The sequence below is a fragment of the Salvelinus sp. IW2-2015 genome, unplaced genomic scaffold (genome assembly GCF_002910315.2).
Source record: "Salvelinus sp. IW2-2015 unplaced genomic scaffold, ASM291031v2 Un_scaffold1244, whole genome shotgun sequence".
In the NCBI taxonomy this organism is placed as follows: Eukaryota; Metazoa; Chordata; class Actinopteri; order Salmoniformes; family Salmonidae; genus Salvelinus; species Salvelinus sp. IW2-2015.
This window is the reverse complement of record NW_019942795.1, coordinates 125557-145887: the sequence shown is the minus strand read 5'-3', so window position 1 is coordinate 145887 and position 20331 is coordinate 125557. Positions and strand designations below refer to the sequence as shown.

Here is a 20331-nt window from a genome sequence, read left to right as displayed (position 1 = left end):
CGGATGAACCCCAGAGACCAGGAGGACAGCCTTACGGTAGATGAATAGTACCCCTATGGAACCCCAGAGACCAGGAGGACAACCTTAAGGTAGATGAATAGACCCCTATGGAACCCAGAGACCAGGAGGACAGCCTTAAGGTAGATGAATATACCCCAACACACACACGGACACACACACACACACACACACACACACACATGGACACACACAGACGTGTGCTCGCACATACACTGAGTACACAAAACATTAAGAACACCTGCTCTTCCATGACATACACAGACCAGGTGAATCCAGGTGAAAGCTATGATCCCTTATTGATGTCACTTGTTAAATCCACTTCAATCAGTGCAGATGAAGGGGAGGAGACCAGGATAAAGAAGGATTTTTAAGCCTTGAGACAATTGAGACATGGATTGTGTATGTGTTCCATTCAGAGGGTGAATGGGCAAGACAAAATATTTAAGTGCCTTTGAACAGGGTATGGTAGTAGGTGCCAGGTGCACCGGTTTGTGTCAAGAACTGCAACGCTGCTGGGTTTTTCACGCTCAACAGTTTCCCGTGTGTATCAAGAATGGTCCACCACCCAAAGGACATCCAACCAGCTTGACACAACTGTGGGAAGCATTGGAGTCAACATGGACCAGCATCCCTGTGGAACGCTTTAAAGACCTTGTAGAGTCTATGACCCGACGAATTGAGGCTGTTCTAAGGGCAAGAATGTAACCAATCAGATTGCGGTGCAAGCACTAACCCTTTAATAACATTGAATTTAACAGGAAGCAAATGGTTCACCTTGATAACAGGAAGCAAATGGTTCACCTCCATAACAATTCCAGTAATCTGCATGTATCAAAGTAGATCAAAGGCACTTTTTAAAGCTTTCCCCAAGCTGCACATCAATTTATAAAAAATCCTAGAGCCATTCTCAGATTTAAGCAATGATGCCTGAGATCCCGAGAATTATCGTGTGACAAATCCCTACAACAGCTGCCCGAGTCGAAGCCAATGCCCGGGATACAGCCTATGGAGGGAGTTGTCGCAAGATAATTCCTGGGTTCGAGGGCATTATTGCTTTTATAAAACGGTTGCCAACATATTTATAAAAAATATGAATGACAAGTTATAATTAAAAACATAATTGTAACCAGTGAATTCTTTTTTGCATCCCTCCATGTGCTCGCCAGAGGTAGCCTGACTGCCATTAGGTACCGAGATGAGATCCTCAGACCCCTTGTGAGACCATATGCTGACACATGCACATTTGTGGCCTGCTGGAGGTCATTTTGCAGGGCTCTGGCAGTGCTCCTCCTTGCACAAAGGCGGAGGTAGCGGTCCTGCTGCTGGGTTGTTGCCCTCCTACGGCCTCCTCCACGTCTCCTATGTACTGCCTGTCTCTGGTAGCACCTCCATGCTCTGGACACTACGCTGACAGACACAGCAACCTTCTTGCCACAGCTCGCATTGATGTGCCATCCTGGATGAGCTGCACTACTGAGCCACTTGTGTGGGTTGTAGACTCCGTCTCATGCTACCACTAGAGTGAAAGCACCGCCAGCATTCAAAAGTGACCAAAACATCAGCCAGGAAGCATAGGACTGAGAAGTGGTCTGTGTTCACCACCTGGAGAACCACTCCTTTATTGGGGGTGTCTTGCTAATTGCCTATATTTCCACCTTTTGTCTATTCCATTTGCACAACAGCATGTGAATTTATTGTCATCAGTGTTGCTTCCTAGTGGACAGTTTGATTTCACAGAAGTGTGATTGACTTGGAGTTACATTGTGTTGTTTAAGTGTTCCCTTTATTTTTTTGAGCAGTGTACATATGATATGAGTAATGCAAGATATGTAAACATTATTAAAGTGGCATTATATTAAGTGGCATTGTTTAAAGTGACTAGTGATCCATTTATTAAAGTGGCCAGTGATTGGGTCTCCGTGTAGGCAGCAGCCTCTCTGAGTTAGTCATTGCTGTTTAGCAGTCTGATGTCCTTGAGGTAGAAGCTGTTCTTCAGTCTCTCGGTCCCAGCTTTGATGCACCTGTACTGACCTCGCCTTCCGGATGAAGGCTGTCTGTGTGGGTGGACCATTTCAGTTTGTTGTTGATGTGTACACTGAGGAATTTAAAACTTTCCACTTTCTCCACTGCTGTCCCTTCGATGTGGATTGGGGGGTGCCCCATCTGCTGTTTCCTGAAGTCCACGATCAACTCCTTTTGTTTTGTTGAGTGAGAGGTTGTTTTCCTGACACCACACTCCGAGTGTCTCGTCGTTGTTGGTAATCAAGTCCGCTATTGTTGTGTTGTCTGCAAACTTGATGATTGAGTTGGAGGTGTGCATGGCCACGCAGTCATGGGTGAACAGGGAGTACAGGAGGGGGCTGAGCACGCAGCCTTGTGGGGCCCCAGTGTTGAGGGTCAGCGAAGTGGAGATGTTGTTTCCTACCTTCACCACCTGGGGGCGGCCCGTCAGAAAGTCCAGGACCCAATTGCACAGGGCGGGTTTGAGGCCCAGGGCCTCAAGCTTGATGATGAGCATGGAGAGTACTATGGTGTTGAATGTTGAGCTGTAGTCAATGAACAGCATTCTTACATAGTTATTCCTCTTGTCCAAATGGGATAGGGCAGTGTGCAGTGTGATGATGATTGCATCGTCTGTGGACCTGTTGGGGCGGTATGCAAACTGAAGTGGGTCTAGGGTGGCCCGTAAGGTGGAGTTGATATGATCCTTGACTAGTCTCTCAAAGCACTTCATGATGACAGAAGTGAGTGCTATGGGGCGATTTAGTTCAGTAGCCTTTGCCTTCTTGGGTGCAGGAACAATGGTGGCCATCTTGAAGCATGTGGGGACAGCAGACTGGGATAGGGAGCGATTGAATATGTCCGTAAACACACTAGCCAGCTGGTCTGCACATGCTCTGAGGACGAGGCTAGGGATGCCGTCTGGGCCGTCAGCCTTGTGAGGGTTAACACGTTTAAATGTTTTTCTCACGTCGGCCACGGAGAAGGAGAGGGGGTTGGGCACAGTTCTTGTTAGCGGGCCGCGACGGTGGCACTGTATTATCCTCAAAGCAGCCTTGGAAGGTGTTTGTTTGGAAGCGTGACGTCGGTGTCCATGATGTGGCTGGTTTTCTTTTTGTAGTCCGTGATTTCCTGTAGACCCTGCCACAGGGTCACATAGGTCTTGTGTCTGAGCCATTGAATTGCGACTCCACTTTGTCCCTGTTCTCTCAACGAGCTTCATGAGGTAGTCACCTGGAATGCATTTCAATTAACAGGTGTGCCTTGTTAAAAGTTAATTTGTGGCATTTCTTTCCTTCTCAATGCGTTTGAGCCAAAGTTGTGGTGTGACATGGTAGGAGTGGTATACAGAAGATAGCCCTATTTGGTAAAAGACCAAGTCCATATTGTGGCAAGAACAGCTCAAATAAACAAAGAGAAAAGGCACTCCATCATAACTCATTAAGGAACATTTCAAGAACTTTGAAAGTTTCTTCAATTGAAGTTGCAAAAACTATCAAGCGCTATGATGAAACTGGCTCTCATGATGACCGCCACAGGAATGGAAGACCCAGAGTTACCGCTACTGCAGAGGATAAGTTCATTAGAGTTACCAGCCTCAGAAATTGCAGCCCAAATAAATGCTTCACAGAGTTCAAGTAACAGACACATCTCAACATCAACTGTTGAGAGGAGACTGTGTGAATCAGGCCTTCATAGTTGAATTGCTGCGAAGAAACTACTACTAAAGGACACCAATAATAAAAAGAGACTTGCTTGGTCCAAGAAACACGAGCAATGGACATTAGACCAGTGGAAATCTGTCCTTTGTTCTGATGAGTCCAAATTTGAGTTTTTTGGTTCCAACCTCTGTCTTTGTGAGACGCAGAGTAGGTGAACAGATGATCTCAGCATGTGTGGTTCCCACCGTGAAGCATGGAGGAGGAGGTGTGATTGTGTGGGGGTGCTTTGCTGGTGACACTGTCAGTGATTTATTTAGAATCCAAGGCACACTTAACCAGCATGGCTCCCACAGCATTCTGCAGTGATACGCCATCACATCTGGTTTGCGCTCAGTGGGACTATCATTTGTTTTTCAAGAGGACAATGACCCAACACACCTCCAGGCTGTGTAAGGGCTATTTGACCAAGAAGGAGAGTGATGGAGTGTTGCCAAGAAGGAGAGTGATGGAGTGCTGCATCAGATGACCTGGCCTCCAGGCCCGCATGTTGTGTCCCAGTTGTTAATTCTAATCATTCTACTAATTCGACGTTACTATATGCTAAACAAATCATTGGCATGTACCTAGGTCGTAGAGGCCAACAAGTATGTCTGTACAACCCCCAACTGTTGCAAATTAAATTAGTAGCATGGAAAAATAATGTGTATACGCTTTTTATGAATTTCCTGCCTTGGCTGCTGGACAGTAGAATTATGAGACATAACTCCTGCATATCAACCAATCAGCATCCAGGATGCAAACAACCCATTTTATAAAAATAATTAGGTGGACCATTCTAAAGAATTACCCTACCAGGTCCCCACTACTGATGGTTTTCTGTTAAACTCTTACCCTACCAGGTCCCCAACACTGATGGTTTCCGTTTAAACTCTTACCCTACCAGGTCCCCAACACTGATGGTTCCCGTTTAAACTCTTACCCTACCAGGTCCCCAACACTGATGGTTCCCGTTTAAACTCTTACCCTACCAGGTCCAGAGTACTGCTGGTTTTCTGTTAAACTCTTACCCTACCAGGTCCAGAGTACTGCTGGTTTTCTGTTAAACTCTTACCCTACCAGGTCCCCAACACTGATGGTTTCCGTTTAAACTCTTACCCTACCAGGTCCCCAACACTGATGGTTTCCGTTTAAACTCTTACCCTACCAGGTCCAGAGTACTGCTGGTTTTCTGTTAAACTCTTACTGTACTAGGTTCAGAGTATTGATGGTTTTCTTTTTTACCTAATGATTAATTGCACTCACCTTTTGTCCCAGGTCTAAATCAGTCCATGATTAGAGGGGAATAATAAAAAAGAAACCAGGGACTCTATAGAATTTCAGGGCTCTATATTGTCATCAGTCTATACTAACCTGCCTGTAGCCTGTCATCAGTCTATACTAACCTGCCTGTAGCCTGTCATCAGTCTATACTAACCTGCCTGTAGCCTGTCTGTCATCAGTCTTATACTAACCTGCCTGTAGCCTGTCATCAGTCTGATACTAACCTGCCTGTAAGCCTTTCATCAGTTCTATACTAACCTGCCTGTAGCCTGTCATCAGTCTATACTAACCTGCCTGTTCCTCTGTCAATCAGTCTATACTAACCTGCCTGAGCTCGTCATCAGTCTATACTAACCTGCCTGTAGCCTGTCACAGTCTATACTAACCAGCCTGTTCTCTGTCATCAGTCTATACTAACCTGCCTGTAGCCTGTCATCAGTCTATACTAACCAGCCTGTTCTCTGTCATCAGTCTATACTAACCAGCCTGTTCTCTGTCATCAGTCTATACTAACTGCCTGTTCTCTGTCATCAGTCTATACTAACCTGCCTGTAGCCTGTCATCAGTCTATACTAACCAGCCTGTTCTCTGTCATCAGTCTATACTAACCTGCCTGTTCTCTGTCATCAGTCTATACTAACCTGCCTGTAGCCTGTCATCAGTCTATACTAACCTGCCTGTAGCCTGTCATCAGTCTATACTAACCTGCCTGTAGCCTGTCATCAGTCTATACTAACCTTCCTGTAGCCTGTCATCAGTCTATACAACCTGCCTGAGCTGCATCAGTCTATACTACCAGCCTGTAGCCTGTCATCAGTCTATACTAACCAGCCTGTAGCCTGTCATCAGTCTATACTAACCAGCCTGTTCTCTGTCATCAGTCTATACTAACCTGCCTGTTCTCTGTCATCAGTCTATACTAACCTGCCTGTCCCTGTCATCAGTTGATTGTGTCATCCTGTCAGTTTGATGTGTCTTGTCTACATCCCATTATGTGAAGGATGGAGGTTCCCACACTGCTGTACTGAAATAGCCCTGTAGCAGAGCGGATCACAGAGGTCAAAGACAGAACACTGACAATCACAGAGGGGCCATAATGCTGTAATCACTCTAACATATGTGACACCAGGAAATAGTAATTTAACATATACACTATGTCTACTTGGATGGGTTCTTGGCAAAGACTTCACTTTAAATTTAACTTAAAGCCATGTCTCTGTTACATTATATGGCAGACAAGCAATGACATTACATTTGATGTGGGTTAGAATAGAATGTGGATTGATACCAAATGTATGCTACACATCCTGGAAGAAATCAACTATGTCTGTGTCGATGGATCTGGGAAAGGGGACACGTTTAATTGAATGTAAGCATTGCTTTGATAGTCAAGTCTCTCTAATATTATGATTGCTTAGTTACACCCACCACACCTCAGGTAGCTGTACTGTAGGCCAGTACTTCTGTTCTCTCTTCTCTCTCCAGCTCATTCCAACCCATGCTGCTGTTCTCTCTTCTCTCTCCAGCTCATTCCAACCATGCGCTGTCTCTCTTCTTCTCTCCAGCTCATTCCAATCCATGCTGGCTGTTCTCTCTTCTTCTCTCCAGCTCATTCCAACCCATGCTGCTAATCTTGAGTGTCTTACGTTTTATGATGGCAATAGCAGAGTGAATATAATATGCCAAATGTGGGATACACATACTGGCACCACATTAATCTTTCTATATACTGGCACCACATTAATCTGTTCATAATACTGGCACCACATTAATCTGTTCGTATATACTGCACCACATTAGTCTGATCTTATATACTGGCACCACATAGTCTGATCTTATATACTGGCACCACATTAATCTGTTCGATATACTGGCACCACATTAGTCTGATATTATATACTGGCACCACATTAATCTGTCGTATATACTGGCACCACATTAGTCTGATCTTATATACTGGCACCACATGAGTCTGTTTGTATATACTGGCACCACATGAGTCTGACTTATATACTGCACCACATGAGTCTGATCTATTATACTGGCACACATGAATCTGTCTTATATACTGGCACACATGAGTCTGTTCGTATATACTGGCACCACATGAGTCTGTTCGTATATACTGGCCCACATAGTCTGATTTATATACGGCCACTGAAGTCTGTTCGTATATACTGGCACCACATGAGTCTGTGTTCGTATATATCACCACATGGATCTTTCGAATACTGACCACAGACTGTTCGTATATACTGGCACCACATTCATCTGTTCGTATATACTGGCACCACATGAGTCTGTTCGTATATACTGGCACCACATGAGTTGTTCGTATATACTGGCCCACATGAGTCTGTTCTTATATACTGGCACCACATGAGTCTGTTCTTATATACTGGCACCACATTAGTCTTATTTCTGATATACTGGCACCACATGAGTCGTTTCTATATTACGGCACAACATAGTCTGATCTTATTACTCATACATGAGTCTTCGTATATACCACCACATGAGTCTGATCTTATATACTGGCACCACATTACTCTGATCTTATATACTGGCACCACTAGAGTCTGTTCGTATATACTGCACCACATGAGTCTGTTCTTTATATACTGGCACCACATGAGTCTGTTCGTATATACTGGCACCACATGAGTCTGTTCGTATATACTGCACCACATGAGTTTGTCTGTTCGTATATACTGGCACCACATGAGTCTGTTCGTATGTAATACTGGCACCACATTCATCTGTTCGTATATACGGGCACCACATTATCTTTACTAGTTACTGCACCACATGAGTCTGTTCGTATATACTGACACCAATTAGTCTGTTCTTATATACTTGCACCACATTCATCTGTTCTTATATACTGGCACCACATGAGTCTGTTCTTATACTCTGGCACCACATGAGTCTGGTCTATATTATCTGACACCACATGATCTGTTCTTATATACTGGCACCACATTCCTATTGAGTCTGTTCTGGTCTTATAACTGGCCCACATAGAGCGTTCGTACGCACCACGAGATCTGTTCTTATATACTGGCACCACATGAGTCTGTTCGTATATACTGGCACCACAAGAGTACTGTCTATATACTGGCACCACATTAATATGTTCGTATATACTGGCACCACATGAGTCTGTTCTTATATGACGGCACCACATGCAGTCTGTTCTTATACTGGACCACATGAGTCTGTTCGTATTAGAGGAAAAATATTAAAGTCAAATATCTTCCTCCCACATGGTGGCCTATGCCATACATAATGCATTCATTTTGACCAAATCCCTGAGGAGAGGGAGAGCTCAATGGGCCCTGGTCCAAAGTAGTGCACTAACATAGGGTGCCATTTGGGAGCAGATTTGTCTTTCTGACATGTGGTTGTTTTCTCTCTCTTCTTCCAGGAATTCGTCGGCTGAGTGTAAGGAGATCTGGTCCCGGGGGCTCGGGAATATCTTTCGGAGACATGGAATCTTCTAGACTTTGGAATGTCTCGTGTCGGACATCCTTCATCCTAGATTTATGGCGTTCTGGCATGCGTATGCAGCACAGAGCTACGTCAACAAGCACTTTACCAACCTGTCCAACATTACCCTGGTCCCAGAGATAGAGTACTACAAGACTGGGTGAGTGCAGACAGAAACCTGTCCAACATTACCCTGGTCCAGAGACAGAGTACTACAGACTGGGTGAGTGCAGACAGAAACCTGTCCAACATACCTGTCCCAGAGACAGAGTACTACAGACTGGGTGAGGCAGACAGAAACCTGTCCAACATTACCTGGTCCAGAGACAGAGTACTACAGACGGGTGAGTGCAGACAGAAACCTGTCCAACATTACCCTGGTCCCAGAGACAAGATACTACAGACTGGGTGAGTGCAGACAGGAACCTGTCCAACATTACCCTGGTCCCAGAGACAGAGTACTACAGACTGGGTGAGTGCAGACAGAAACCTGTCCAACATTACCCTGGTCCCAGAGACAGAGTACTACAGACTGGGTGAGTGCAGACAGAAACCTGTCCAACATTACCCTGGTCCCAGAGACAGAGTTCTCCAGCTGGCCCCAGAGACAGAGTAGTCCAGCTGGCCTAGAGACAGAGTACTCCAGCTGGCCCTAGAGACAGAGTACTCCAGCTGGTCCCAGAGACAGAGTACTCCAGCTGGTCCCAGAGACAGAGTACTCCAGCTGGTCCCAGAGACAGAGTACTCCAGCTGGTCCCAGAGACAGAGTACTCCAGCTGGTCCCAGAGACAGAGTACTCCAGCTGGTCCCAGAGACAGATACTGCAGGATGCGTCCCAGAGACAGAGTACTGCAGCTGGCCCAGAGACAGAGTATCCAGCTGGTCCCAAGAGACAGAGTACTCCAGCTGGTCCCAGAGACAGAGTACTCCAGCGGTCCCAGAGACAGAGTACTGCAGCTGGTCCCAGAGACAGAGTACTCCAGCTGGCCCAGAGACAGAGACTCCAGCTGGTCCCAGAGACAAGTACTCCAGCTGGTCCCAGAGACAGGGTACTCCAGCTGGTCCCAAGACAGAGTACTCCAGCTGGTCCCAGAGACAGAGTACTCCAGCTGGTCCCAGAACAGAGTATCCAGCTGTGCAGAGACAGAGTACTCCAGCTGGCCCTAGAGACAGAGTACTCCAGCTGGCCCTAGAGACAGAGTACTCCAGCTGGCCCTAGAGACAGAGCTCCAGCTGGCCTGAGACAGTACTCCAGCTGGCCCTAGAGACAGAGTACTCCAGCTGGCCCTAGAGACAGAGTACTCCAGCTGGCCCCTGGTCCCAGAGATGGTCCCAGGATCCCCTGGTCCCAGGATCCCTAATCTGTTAATTGCCAGCTAGCCTGTCCCTGATCTCGGTTGTTGCCAGCTAGCCTGGTCCCTGATCTGTTTGTTGCCAAGCTAGCCTGATCCCTGATTTCGTTTGTTGCCAGCTAGCCTGATCCCTGATCCGTTTGTTGCCAGCTAGCCTGATCCCTAATCCGTTTGTTGCCAGCTAGCCTGATACCTGATCCGTTTGTTGCCAGCTAGCCTGGTCCCTGATCCGTTTGTTGCCAGCTAGCCTGATCCCTGATTCCGTTTGTTGCCAGCTAGCCTGTCCCTGATCCGTTTGTTGCCAGCTAGCCTGATCCCTGATCCGTTTGTTGCCAGCTAGCCTGTCCCTGATCCGTTCTCATCTTCAGCTAGTTCCCTAGATCCGTTTGTTGCCAGCTAGCCTGGTCCCTGATCCCCGATCTTGTGGCAGTTCTAGCCTGTCCCCGTGATCCGCTTTGCTTGCCATAGTCATCACCTCTAGCGTCCTCTCGCCAAATACTGTTTGTACACACATGCCGCCTGGGCTCCCTACATTCTTGTTGCCCGCTAGCCCTGATCCGTTTGTTGCCAGCTAGCCTGGTCCCTGATCCGTTTGTTGCCAGCTAGCCTGATCCCTGATCCGTTTGTTGCCAGCTAGACTGGTCCCTGATCAAATTGTGCTCTTGCCAACTCCATTGCTCATTGTCAAGCCAAACCGAACGAAACCGGCACCCAAGCTAAAAAATATCACAGTGCATGTTATTCATGACAGTAGAATAAATTAAAAAGGCACCTTTTCCCAGACAAAAGCTGCAGAACATATCAGGTGCTGGAGTTATCGGTCACTTCATGACCAATGAAAAGGAAAATGCTACACGCTGCTGCTCATGCTCCGTTTTTCCTAGACCCCATCCAAGTAGACATAGTGTGTACAGTTGAAGTCGGAAGTTTTCATMCACCTTAGCCAAATAAATTTTAACTCAGTTTTTCACAATTCCTGACATTTAATCCTAGTAACAATTCCCTGTCTTAGGTCAGTTAGGATCACCACTTTATTGTAAGAATGTGAAATTACAGAATAATAGTAGAGAGAAAAGCTGAAATAAATCATTATTTCKTTCATCACATTTTTCCACAACTTTGGAAGTATGCTTGCGGTCATTGTCCATTTGGAAGAACCATTTGCGACCAAGCTTTAACTGATGTCTTGAGATGTTGCTTCAATATATCCGCATAATTTTTCTTCCTCATGAAGCCATATAGTTTGTGAAGTGCACAAGTCCCTCCGGCAGCAAAGCACCCACACAACATGATGCTGCCCACCCCCGTGCTTCGCGGTTGGGATGGTGTTCTTCGGCTTGCAAGCCTCCCCCTTTTTCCTCCAAACATAACGATGGTCATTATGGCCAAACAGTTCTATTTTTGTTTCATCAGACCAGAGGACATTTCTCCAAAAAGTACCATCTTTGTCCCCATGTGCATTTGCAAACCGTAGTCTGGCTTTTTTATGGCGGTTTTGGAGCAGTGGCTTCTTCCTTGCTGAGTGGCCTTTCAGGTTAGGTTGATATAGGACTCGTTTTACTGTGGATATAGATACTTTTGTACCGGTTTCCTCCAGCATCTCCACAAGGTCCTTTGCTGTTGTTCTGGGATTGATTTACACCGTTCGCACCAAAGTACGTTCATCTCTAGGAGACAGAACACGTCTCCTTCCTGAGCGGTGTCACGTTCGTTGTAGTGAGGAGACCAAGGCGCAGCGTGATGTGAATACATTCTTCTTTAATAATTGAAGAACACTAAACAAACTAACAAAATGAACGTGAAGCTAATTACAACGAGTGCTGACATGTAACTACACATAGACAACTAAGGTCAGGGCGTGACAAGCGGTATGACGGCTGCGTGGTCCCATGGTGTTTATACTTGTGTACTATTGTTTGTACAGATGAACGTGGTATTTTCATGATTTTGGAAATTGCTCCCAAGGATGATTCAGACTTGTGGAGGTCTACAATTTTTTTCTGAGGTCTTGGCTGATTTCTTTTGATTTTCCCATGATGTCAAGCAAAGAGACACTGAGTTTGAAGGTAGGCCTTGAAATACATCCACAGGTACACCTCCAATTGACTCAGATGATGTCAATTAGCCTATCAGAAGCTTCTAAAGCCATTACATTTTCTGGAATTTTCCAGGCTGTTTAAAGGCACAGTCAACTTAGTGTATGTAAACGTCTAACCCACTGGAATTGTGAATTATAAGTGAAATAATCTGGTCTGTAAACAATTGTTGGAAAAATGACTTGTCATGCACAAAGTAGATGTCCTAACCGACTTGCCGAAACTATAGTTTGTTAACAAGACATTTGTGGAGTGGTTAAAAAACGAGTTTTAATGACTCCAACCTTAGTGTATGTTAAATTACTATTTCCTGGTGTTACATATGTTAGAGTGATTACAGTATTWTGGCCCCTCTGTGATTGTCAGTGTTCTGTCTTTGACCTCTGTGATCCCGCTCTGCTACAGGGCTATTTCAGTACAGCAGTGTGGGAACCTCCATCCCTTCACTGTGATGGGATGTAGACAAGACACATCAAACTGATGGCAACGGGATCAGTCTACCTGAACATGCGATTGAGCCACACTTCTCATCTCCATGGAAAAAGTCCTGAATGATACAGCAATCTCTGTATCTCTCTTTCTCTCTCTCTCTCTGTCTCTAGCCCGTAATAACTGGGTTCCCTCGGACCCCCAGATCATCTCAGAGGGTCTGTATTCCATCGCTGTGGTACTGAGCTTCTCTCGCATCGCCTACATCCTCCCAGCCAATGAGAGTTTCGGGCCCCTGCAGATATCTCTGGGACGCACGGTGAAAGATATCTTCAAGTTTATGGTGATCTTCATCATGGTTTTTGTGGCCTTCATGTTTGGAATGTTCAATCTCTACTCCTACTACCTGGGAGCCAAGCAGAACGACGCCTTCACCACGTGAGTAATTATGGAGGAAATGGGATACATACAGTGCCGTTGGAAAGTATTCAGAGCCCTTGACTTTTTCCACATTTTGTTATGTTAACAGCCTGAATTAAAAATGTATTACATTTATATTTTTATCTGGCCTACACACAATACCCAATAATGTCAAAGTGGAATTATGTTTTCGAAAATCTTAAAAAGGGCACCTATTGGTAGATGGGTAAAAAAAAAAAGCAGACATTACATATCCCCTTGATCGTGGTGAAGTTATTAATTACACTTTGAATGGTGTATCAATACACCCAGTCACTACAAATATACAGGCATCCTTCCTAACTCAGTTGCAGGAGAGGAAGGAAACCACTCAGGGATTTCACCATGAGGATAATGGTGACTTTAAAACAGTTACAGAGTTTATCAACTGCGATAGGAGAAAACTGAGAATGGATCACGAATATTGTAGTTACTCCACAATACTAACCTAATTGACAGAGTGAAAAGAAGGAAACCTGCACATGATAAAATTACCCAAAATATGCATTCTGTCTGCAATAAGGAACTAAAGTAATACTGCAAAAATGTGGCAAAAGAATGAACTGAATACAAAGTGTTATGTTTGGGGCAAATCCAATACAACACATTACTGAGTACCGTTCTCCATATTTTCAAGCGTAGTGGTGGCTGCATCATGTTTATGGGTATGCTTGTAATTGTTAAGGACTGGGGAGTTTTTCAGGATAAAAAAGAAACCGAATGGAGCTAAGCACAGGCAAAATCAGAGAGGAAAACCTGGTCCACCAGACACAGGGAGATGAATTCACCTTTCAGCAGGACAATAACCTAAAACACAAGGCCAGATCTACACTGGAGTTGCTTACCAAGACGACACGGAATGTTCCTGAGTGGCCGAGATACAGTTTTGACTGAAATCTACTTGAAAATCTATGGCAAGACCTGAACATGGTTGTCTAGCAATGATCAACAACCAATTTGACAGAGCTTGAATATTTTTTTTCAAGAATAATGGCAAAATGTTGCACAATCCATGAGTGTAAAGCTCTTGGAGACTTAACCAGAAAAACTCCCAGCTGTTAAAAGTGATTCTAATATGTTTTGATTCAGGGGGTTGAATACTTATCTAATCAATAAATACTGTGTATTTGTGTACAGATGGATTCCAAGTCTAGAAGTATTCAGCTTTGTTTGATACATAATCATATATTTTGTTAACAGTTCACTTATGCATCCAGCTTATAATACACTCTGATCCAGGTCTAATACACTCTGATCCAGGTCTAATACACTCTGATCCAGGTCTAACACATTCTGATCCAGGTCTAACACATTCTGATCCAGGTCTAACACATTCTGATCCAGGTCTAACACATTCTGATCCAGGTCTAATACACTCTGATCCAGGTCTAATACACTCTGATCCAGGTCTAATACATTCTGATCCAGGTCTAAAACATTCTGATCCAGGTCTAACACATTCTGATCCAGGTCTAATACATTCTGATCCAGGTCTAACTTGTTCTGATCCAGGTTTCTGATCCAGGTCTAACACATTCTGATCCAGGTCTAACACATTCTGATCCAGGTCTAATACACTCTGATCCAGGTCTAATACACTCTGATCCAGTCTAATACATTCTGATCCAGGTCTAATACACTCTGATCCAGGTCTAACACATGCTGATCCAGGTCTAACACTGCTGATCCAGGACTAACACATGCTGATCCAGGTCTAACACATTCTGATCCAGGTCTAATACATGCTGATCCAGGTCTAATACATTCTGATCCAGGTGTAACACATTCTGATCCAGGTCTAACACTGCTGATCCAGGTCTAACACATGTGATCCAGGTCTAACACATGCTGATCCAGGTCTAAACATTCTGATCCAGGTCTAACACATTCTGATCCAGGTCTAACTTGTTGATCCAGGTGTACACACATTCTGATCCAGGTCTACTTGTTCTGATCCAGGTCTAACTTGTTCTGATCCAGGTCTAACTTGTTCTGATCCAGTCTAACACATTTGATCCAGGTCTACTTGTTCTGATCCAGGTCTAACTTGTTCTGATCCAGGTGTAACACATTTACATTACATTTACATTTAAGTCATTTAGCGACGCTCTTACCCAGAGCGACTTACAAATTGGTGCATTCACCTTATGACATCCAGTGGAACAGCCACTTTACAATAGTGCATCTAAATCTTTTAAGGGGGGGGGGGGTCAGAAGGATTACTTTATCCTATCCTAGGTATTCCTTAAAGAGGTGGGGTTTCAGGTGTCTCCGGAAGGTGGTGATTGACTCCGCTGTCCTGGCGTCGTGAGGGAGTTTGTTCACCATTGGGGGCCAGAGCAGCGAACAGTTTTGACTGGGCTGCGCGGGACTGTACTTCCTCAGTGGTAGGGAGGCGAGCAGGCCAGAGGTGGATGAACGCAGTGCCCTAGTTTGGGTGTAGGGCCTGATCAGAGCCTGAAGGTACTGAGGTGCCGTTCCCCTCACAGCTCCGTAGGCAAGCACCATGGTCTTGTAGCGGATGCGAGCTTCAACTGGAAGCCAGTGGAGGGAGCGGAGGAGCGGGGTGACGTGAGAGAACTTGGGAAGGTTGAACACCAGACGGGCTGCGGCGTTCTGGATGAGTTGTAGGGGTTTAATGGCACAGGCAGGGAGCCCAGCCAACAGCGAGTTGCAGTAATCCAGACGGGAGATGACAAGTGCCTGGATTAGGACTGCGCCGCTTCCTGTGTGAGGCAGGGTCGTACTCTGCGGATGTTGTAGAGCATGAACCTACAGGAACGGGCCACCGCCTTGAGTTAGTTGAGAACGACAGGTGTTTGTCCAGGATACGCCAAGGTTCTTAGCGCTCTGGGAGGAGGAAACAATGGAGTTGTCAACCGTGATGGCGAGATCATGGAACGGGCAGTCCTTCCCCGGGAGGAAGAGCAGCTCCGTCTTGCCGAGGTTCAGCTTGAGGTGTGATCCGTCATCCACACTGATATGTCTGCCAGACATGCAGAGATGCGATTCGCCACCTGGTCATCAGAAGGGGGAAAGGAGAAGATTAATTGTGTGTCGTCTGCATAGCAATGATAGGAGAGACCATGTGAGGTTATGACAGAGCCAAGTGACTTGGTGTATGCGAGAACAGGAGAGGGCCCAGAACAGAGCCCTGGGGGACACCAGTGGTGAGAACGCGTGGTGAGGAGACAGATTCTCGACGCCACCTGGTAGGAGCGACCTGTCAGGTAGGACGCAATCCAAGCGTGGGCCGCGCCGGAGATGCCCAACTCGGAGAGGGTGGAGAGGAGGATCTGATGGTTCACAGTATCGAAGGCAGCCGATAGGTCTAGAAGGATGAGAGCAGAGGAGAGAGAGTTAGCTTTAGCAGTGCGGAGCGCCTCCGTGATACAGAGAAGAGCAGTCTCAGTTGAATGACTAGTCTTGAAACCTGACTGATTTGGATCAAGAAGGTCATTCTGAGAGAGATAGCAGGAGAGCTGGCCAAGGACGGCACGTTCAAGAGTTTGTGGAGAGAAAAGAAAGAAGGGATACTGGTCTTAGTTGTTGACATCGGAGGATCGAGTGTAGGTTTCTTCAGAAGGGGTGCAACTCTCGCTCTCTTGAAGACGGAAGGGACGTAGCAGCGGTCAGGGATGAGTTGATGAGCGAGGTGAGGTAAGGGAGAAGGTCTCCGGAAATAGTCTGGAGAAGAGAGGAGGGGATAGGGTCAAGCGGGCAGGTTGTTGGGCGGCGGCCCGTCACAAGACGCGAGATTTCATCTGGAGAGAGAGGGGAGAAAGAGGTCAGAGCACAGGGTAGGGCAGTGGTGAGCAGAACACGGTGTCGTTTGACTTAGCAAACGAGGATCGGATGTCGTCGACCTTCTTTTCAAAATGGTTGACGAAGTCATCTGCAGAGAGGGAGGAGGGGGGAGAGGGGGAGGAGGATTCAGGAGGGAGGAGAAGGTGGCAAGAGCTTCTAGGTTAGAGGCAATGCTTGGAATTTAGAGTGTAGAAAGTGGCTTTGGCAGCAGAGACAGAGGAGGAAAATGTAGAGAGGAGGGAGTGAAAGGATGCCAGGTCCGCAGGGAGGCGAGTTTTCTCCATTTCCGCTCGGCTGCCGGAGCCCTGTTCTGTGAGCTCGCAATGAGTCGTCGAGCCACGGAGCGGGAGGGAGGACCGAGCCGGCTGGAGGATAGGGGACATAGAGAGTCAAAGGATGCAGAAAGGGAGGAGAGGAGGGTTGAGGAGGCAGAGTCAGGAGATAGGTTGGAGAAGGTTTGAGCAGAGGGAGAGATGATAGGATGGAAGAGGAGAGAGTAGCGGGGGAGAGAGAGCGGAGGTTGGGACGGCGCGATACCATCCGAGTAGGGGCAGTGTGGAAGTGTTGGATGAGAGCGAGAGGAAAAGGATACAAGGTAGTGGTCGGAGACTTGGAGGGGATTGCAATGAGGTTAGTGGAAGAACAGCATCTAGTAAAGATGAGGTGAAGCGTATTGCCTGCCTTGTGAGTAGGGGGGAAGGTGGAGGGTGAGGTCAAAAGAAGAGAGGAGTGGAAGAAGGAGGCAGAGAGGAATGAGTCAAAGGTAGACGTGGGGAGGTTAAAGTCGCCCAGAACTGTGAGAGGTGAGCCGTCCTCAGGAAAGGAGCTTATCAAGGCATCAAGCTCATTGATGAACTCTCCGAGGGAACCTGGAGGCGATAAATGATAAGGATGTTAAGCTTGAAAGGCTGGTAACTGTGACAGCATGGAATTCAAAGGAGGCGATAGACAGATGGGTAAGGGGAGAAAGAGAGAATGACCACTTGGGAGAGATGAGGATCCCGGTGCCACCACCACGCTGACCAGAAGCTCTCGGGGTGTGGGAGAACACGTGGGCGGACGAAGAGAGAGCAGTAGGAGTAGCAGTGTTATCTGTGGTGATCCATGTTTCCGTCAGTGCCAAGAAGTCGAGGGACTGGAGGGAAGCGTAGGCTGAGATGAACTCTGCCTTGTTGGCCACAGATCGGCAGTTCCAGAGGCTACCGGAGACAGGAACTCCCGTGGGTCGTGCGCGCTGGGACCACCAGGCTGGGGTGGCCGCGGCACGCGGTGTGAAGCGGTTGTATGGTCTGTGCAGAGAGGAGAGAACAGGGATAGACAACACACATAGTTGACAGGCTACTGAAGAGGCTACGCTAATGCAAAGGATATTGGAATGACAAGTGGCCCAACTCTCGAATGTTCAGAAAGTTAAGCCTACGTTGCAAAATCTTATTGACTAAGATGATTAAATGATACAGTACTGCTGAAGTAGGCTAGCTAGCAGTGCCTGCGTTGTTGACTTTGTTTGAAAGCTGGCTAGCTAACCGAAATTACTCTAGACTCCACGTTGTCTTAGATACAAAGACAGCAAAGACAACTATGTAGCTAGCTAACACTACACTAATCAAGTCGTTCCGTTGTTCCGTTGAATGTAATAGTTTACACAGTGCTGCTATTCGGTGGCTAGCTGGCTAGCTAGCGTGTTGATTACGTTAGTTACGTTAAAAGGGCGAAAAATAGCTGGCTGCTACCTAGAAATCGCTAACCTAGAAGAAGCTACCTTAGAGAAAGCTACCTAGAAAACGAAATTACTCTAGACTCCCAGTTATCTTAGATACAAGACAGCAAAGACAACTATGTAGCTAGCTAACACTACACTAATCAAGTCGTTCCGTTGAGTGTAATAGTTTCTACAGTGCTGCTATTCGGTGGCTAGCTGGCTAGTTAGCAGTGTTGATTACGTTAAGTTACGTTAAAGGGCGAAAAAAGCTGGCTAGCTAACCTAGAAAATCGCTCTAGACTACACAATTATCTTTGATACAAAGACGGCTATGTAGCTAGCTACGATCAAACAAATCAAACCGTTGTACTGTAATGAAATGAAATGTGATACTACCTGTGGAGCGAAGCGGAATGCCGACGGTTGTTGAATGCGGGAGTTCTATTCGGTAGACGTTGGCTAGCTGTTGGCTGGCTAGCTGTTGGCTGTTGGCTGGCTAGCAGTGTTTCCTACGTTAAGGACGACAAGTAGCTGGCTAGCTAGCCTCGGTAAATTAAGATAATCACTCTAAAACTACACGCTCTGAACTACACAATTGTGGATACGAAGACAGCAAAGCCAACTATGTAGCTAGCTAACACTACACCAATCAAGTCGTTCCGTTGAATGTAATAGTTTCTACAGTGCTGCTATTCGTAGATGGTGGCGTTTGCTAGCTGGCTAGCTGGCTAGCCGCTGGCCAGATAGCAGTGTTGACTACGTTAGGGCGACGAATTACGATAATTACGCAATTGTCTTTGATACAAAGACGGCTATGTAGCTAGCTAAGAAGAAATTGCTAAGATCAGACAAATCAAACCGTTGTACTATAATGAAATGTAATGAAAAGTTATACTACCTGCGGAGCGAAGTACGAAATGCGACCGCTCGCTCCAACCCGGAAGTTGTTACACATGCTGATCCAGGTCTAATACATTCTGATCCAGGTCTAACTTGTTCTGATCCAGGTCTAATACCTCTGATCCAGGTCTAACACATTCTGATCCAGGTCTAACACATTCTGATCCAGGTCTAATACATTCTGATCCAGGTCTAACACATTCTGATCCAGGTCTAACACATTCTGATCCAGGTCTAATACACTTGATCCAGGTCTAACTCATTCTGATCCAGGTCTAATACATTCTGATCCAGGTTAACTTGTCTGATCCAGGTCTAATACACTCTGATCCAGTCTAACAATTCTGATCCAGGTCTAATCCATTCTGATCCAGGTCTAACTTGTTCTGATCCAGGTATAATACATTCTGATCCAGGTCTAACACATTCTGATCAGTACATTCTGATCCAGGTCTAATACATTCTGATCAGGTCTAACTTGTTCTGATCCAGGTGTAAACACATGTTGATCCAGGTCTAATACATTCTGATCCAGGTCTAATACATTCTGATCCAGGTCTAACTTGTTCTGATCCAGGTATAATACACTCTGATCCAGGTCTAATACATTCTGATCCAGGTCTAACACATGCTGATCCAGGTCTAATACACTCTGATCAGGTCTAATACACTCTGATCCAGGTGTACACATTCTGATCAGGTCTAACACATTCTGATCCAGGTCTAACACATGCTGATCCAGGTGTAATACACTCTGATCCAGGTCTATACATTCTGATCCAGGTCTAACACACTCTGTCCAGGTCTAACACATTCTGATCCAGGTCTAATACACTCTGATCCAGGTCTAACACATTCTGATCCAGGTCTAATACATTCTGATCCAGTCTAACACATCCTGATCCAGGTCTAACACATTCTGATCCAGGTCTAATACACTCTGATCCAGGTCTAACACATACGATCCAGGTCTAATACATTCTGATCCAGGTCTAACACACTCTGATCCAGGTCTAACACATTCTGATCCAGGTCTAATACACTCTGATCCAGGTCTAACACATTCTGATCCAGGTCTAATACATTCTGATCCA

General features: G+C 46.1%; 1 protein-coding gene across 1 annotated transcript in view; it reads left to right on the top strand.

Annotated features, from left to right (window-relative positions):
* The window catches only part of LOC112070165 (short transient receptor potential channel 6-like), an 81009-nt gene that overhangs the window by 47006 nt on the left and 13672 nt on the right, over positions 1 to 20331 (top strand). Inside the window, exons 6-8 of the mRNA XM_070438852.1 lie at positions 8545 to 8652; positions 12346 to 12398; positions 12543 to 12807. Of these exons, the coding sequence (XP_070294953.1) occupies positions 8545 to 8652; positions 12346 to 12398; positions 12543 to 12807 (426 nt within the window). The remainder of the gene's footprint in view (positions 1 to 8544; positions 8653 to 12345; positions 12399 to 12542; positions 12808 to 20331) is intronic.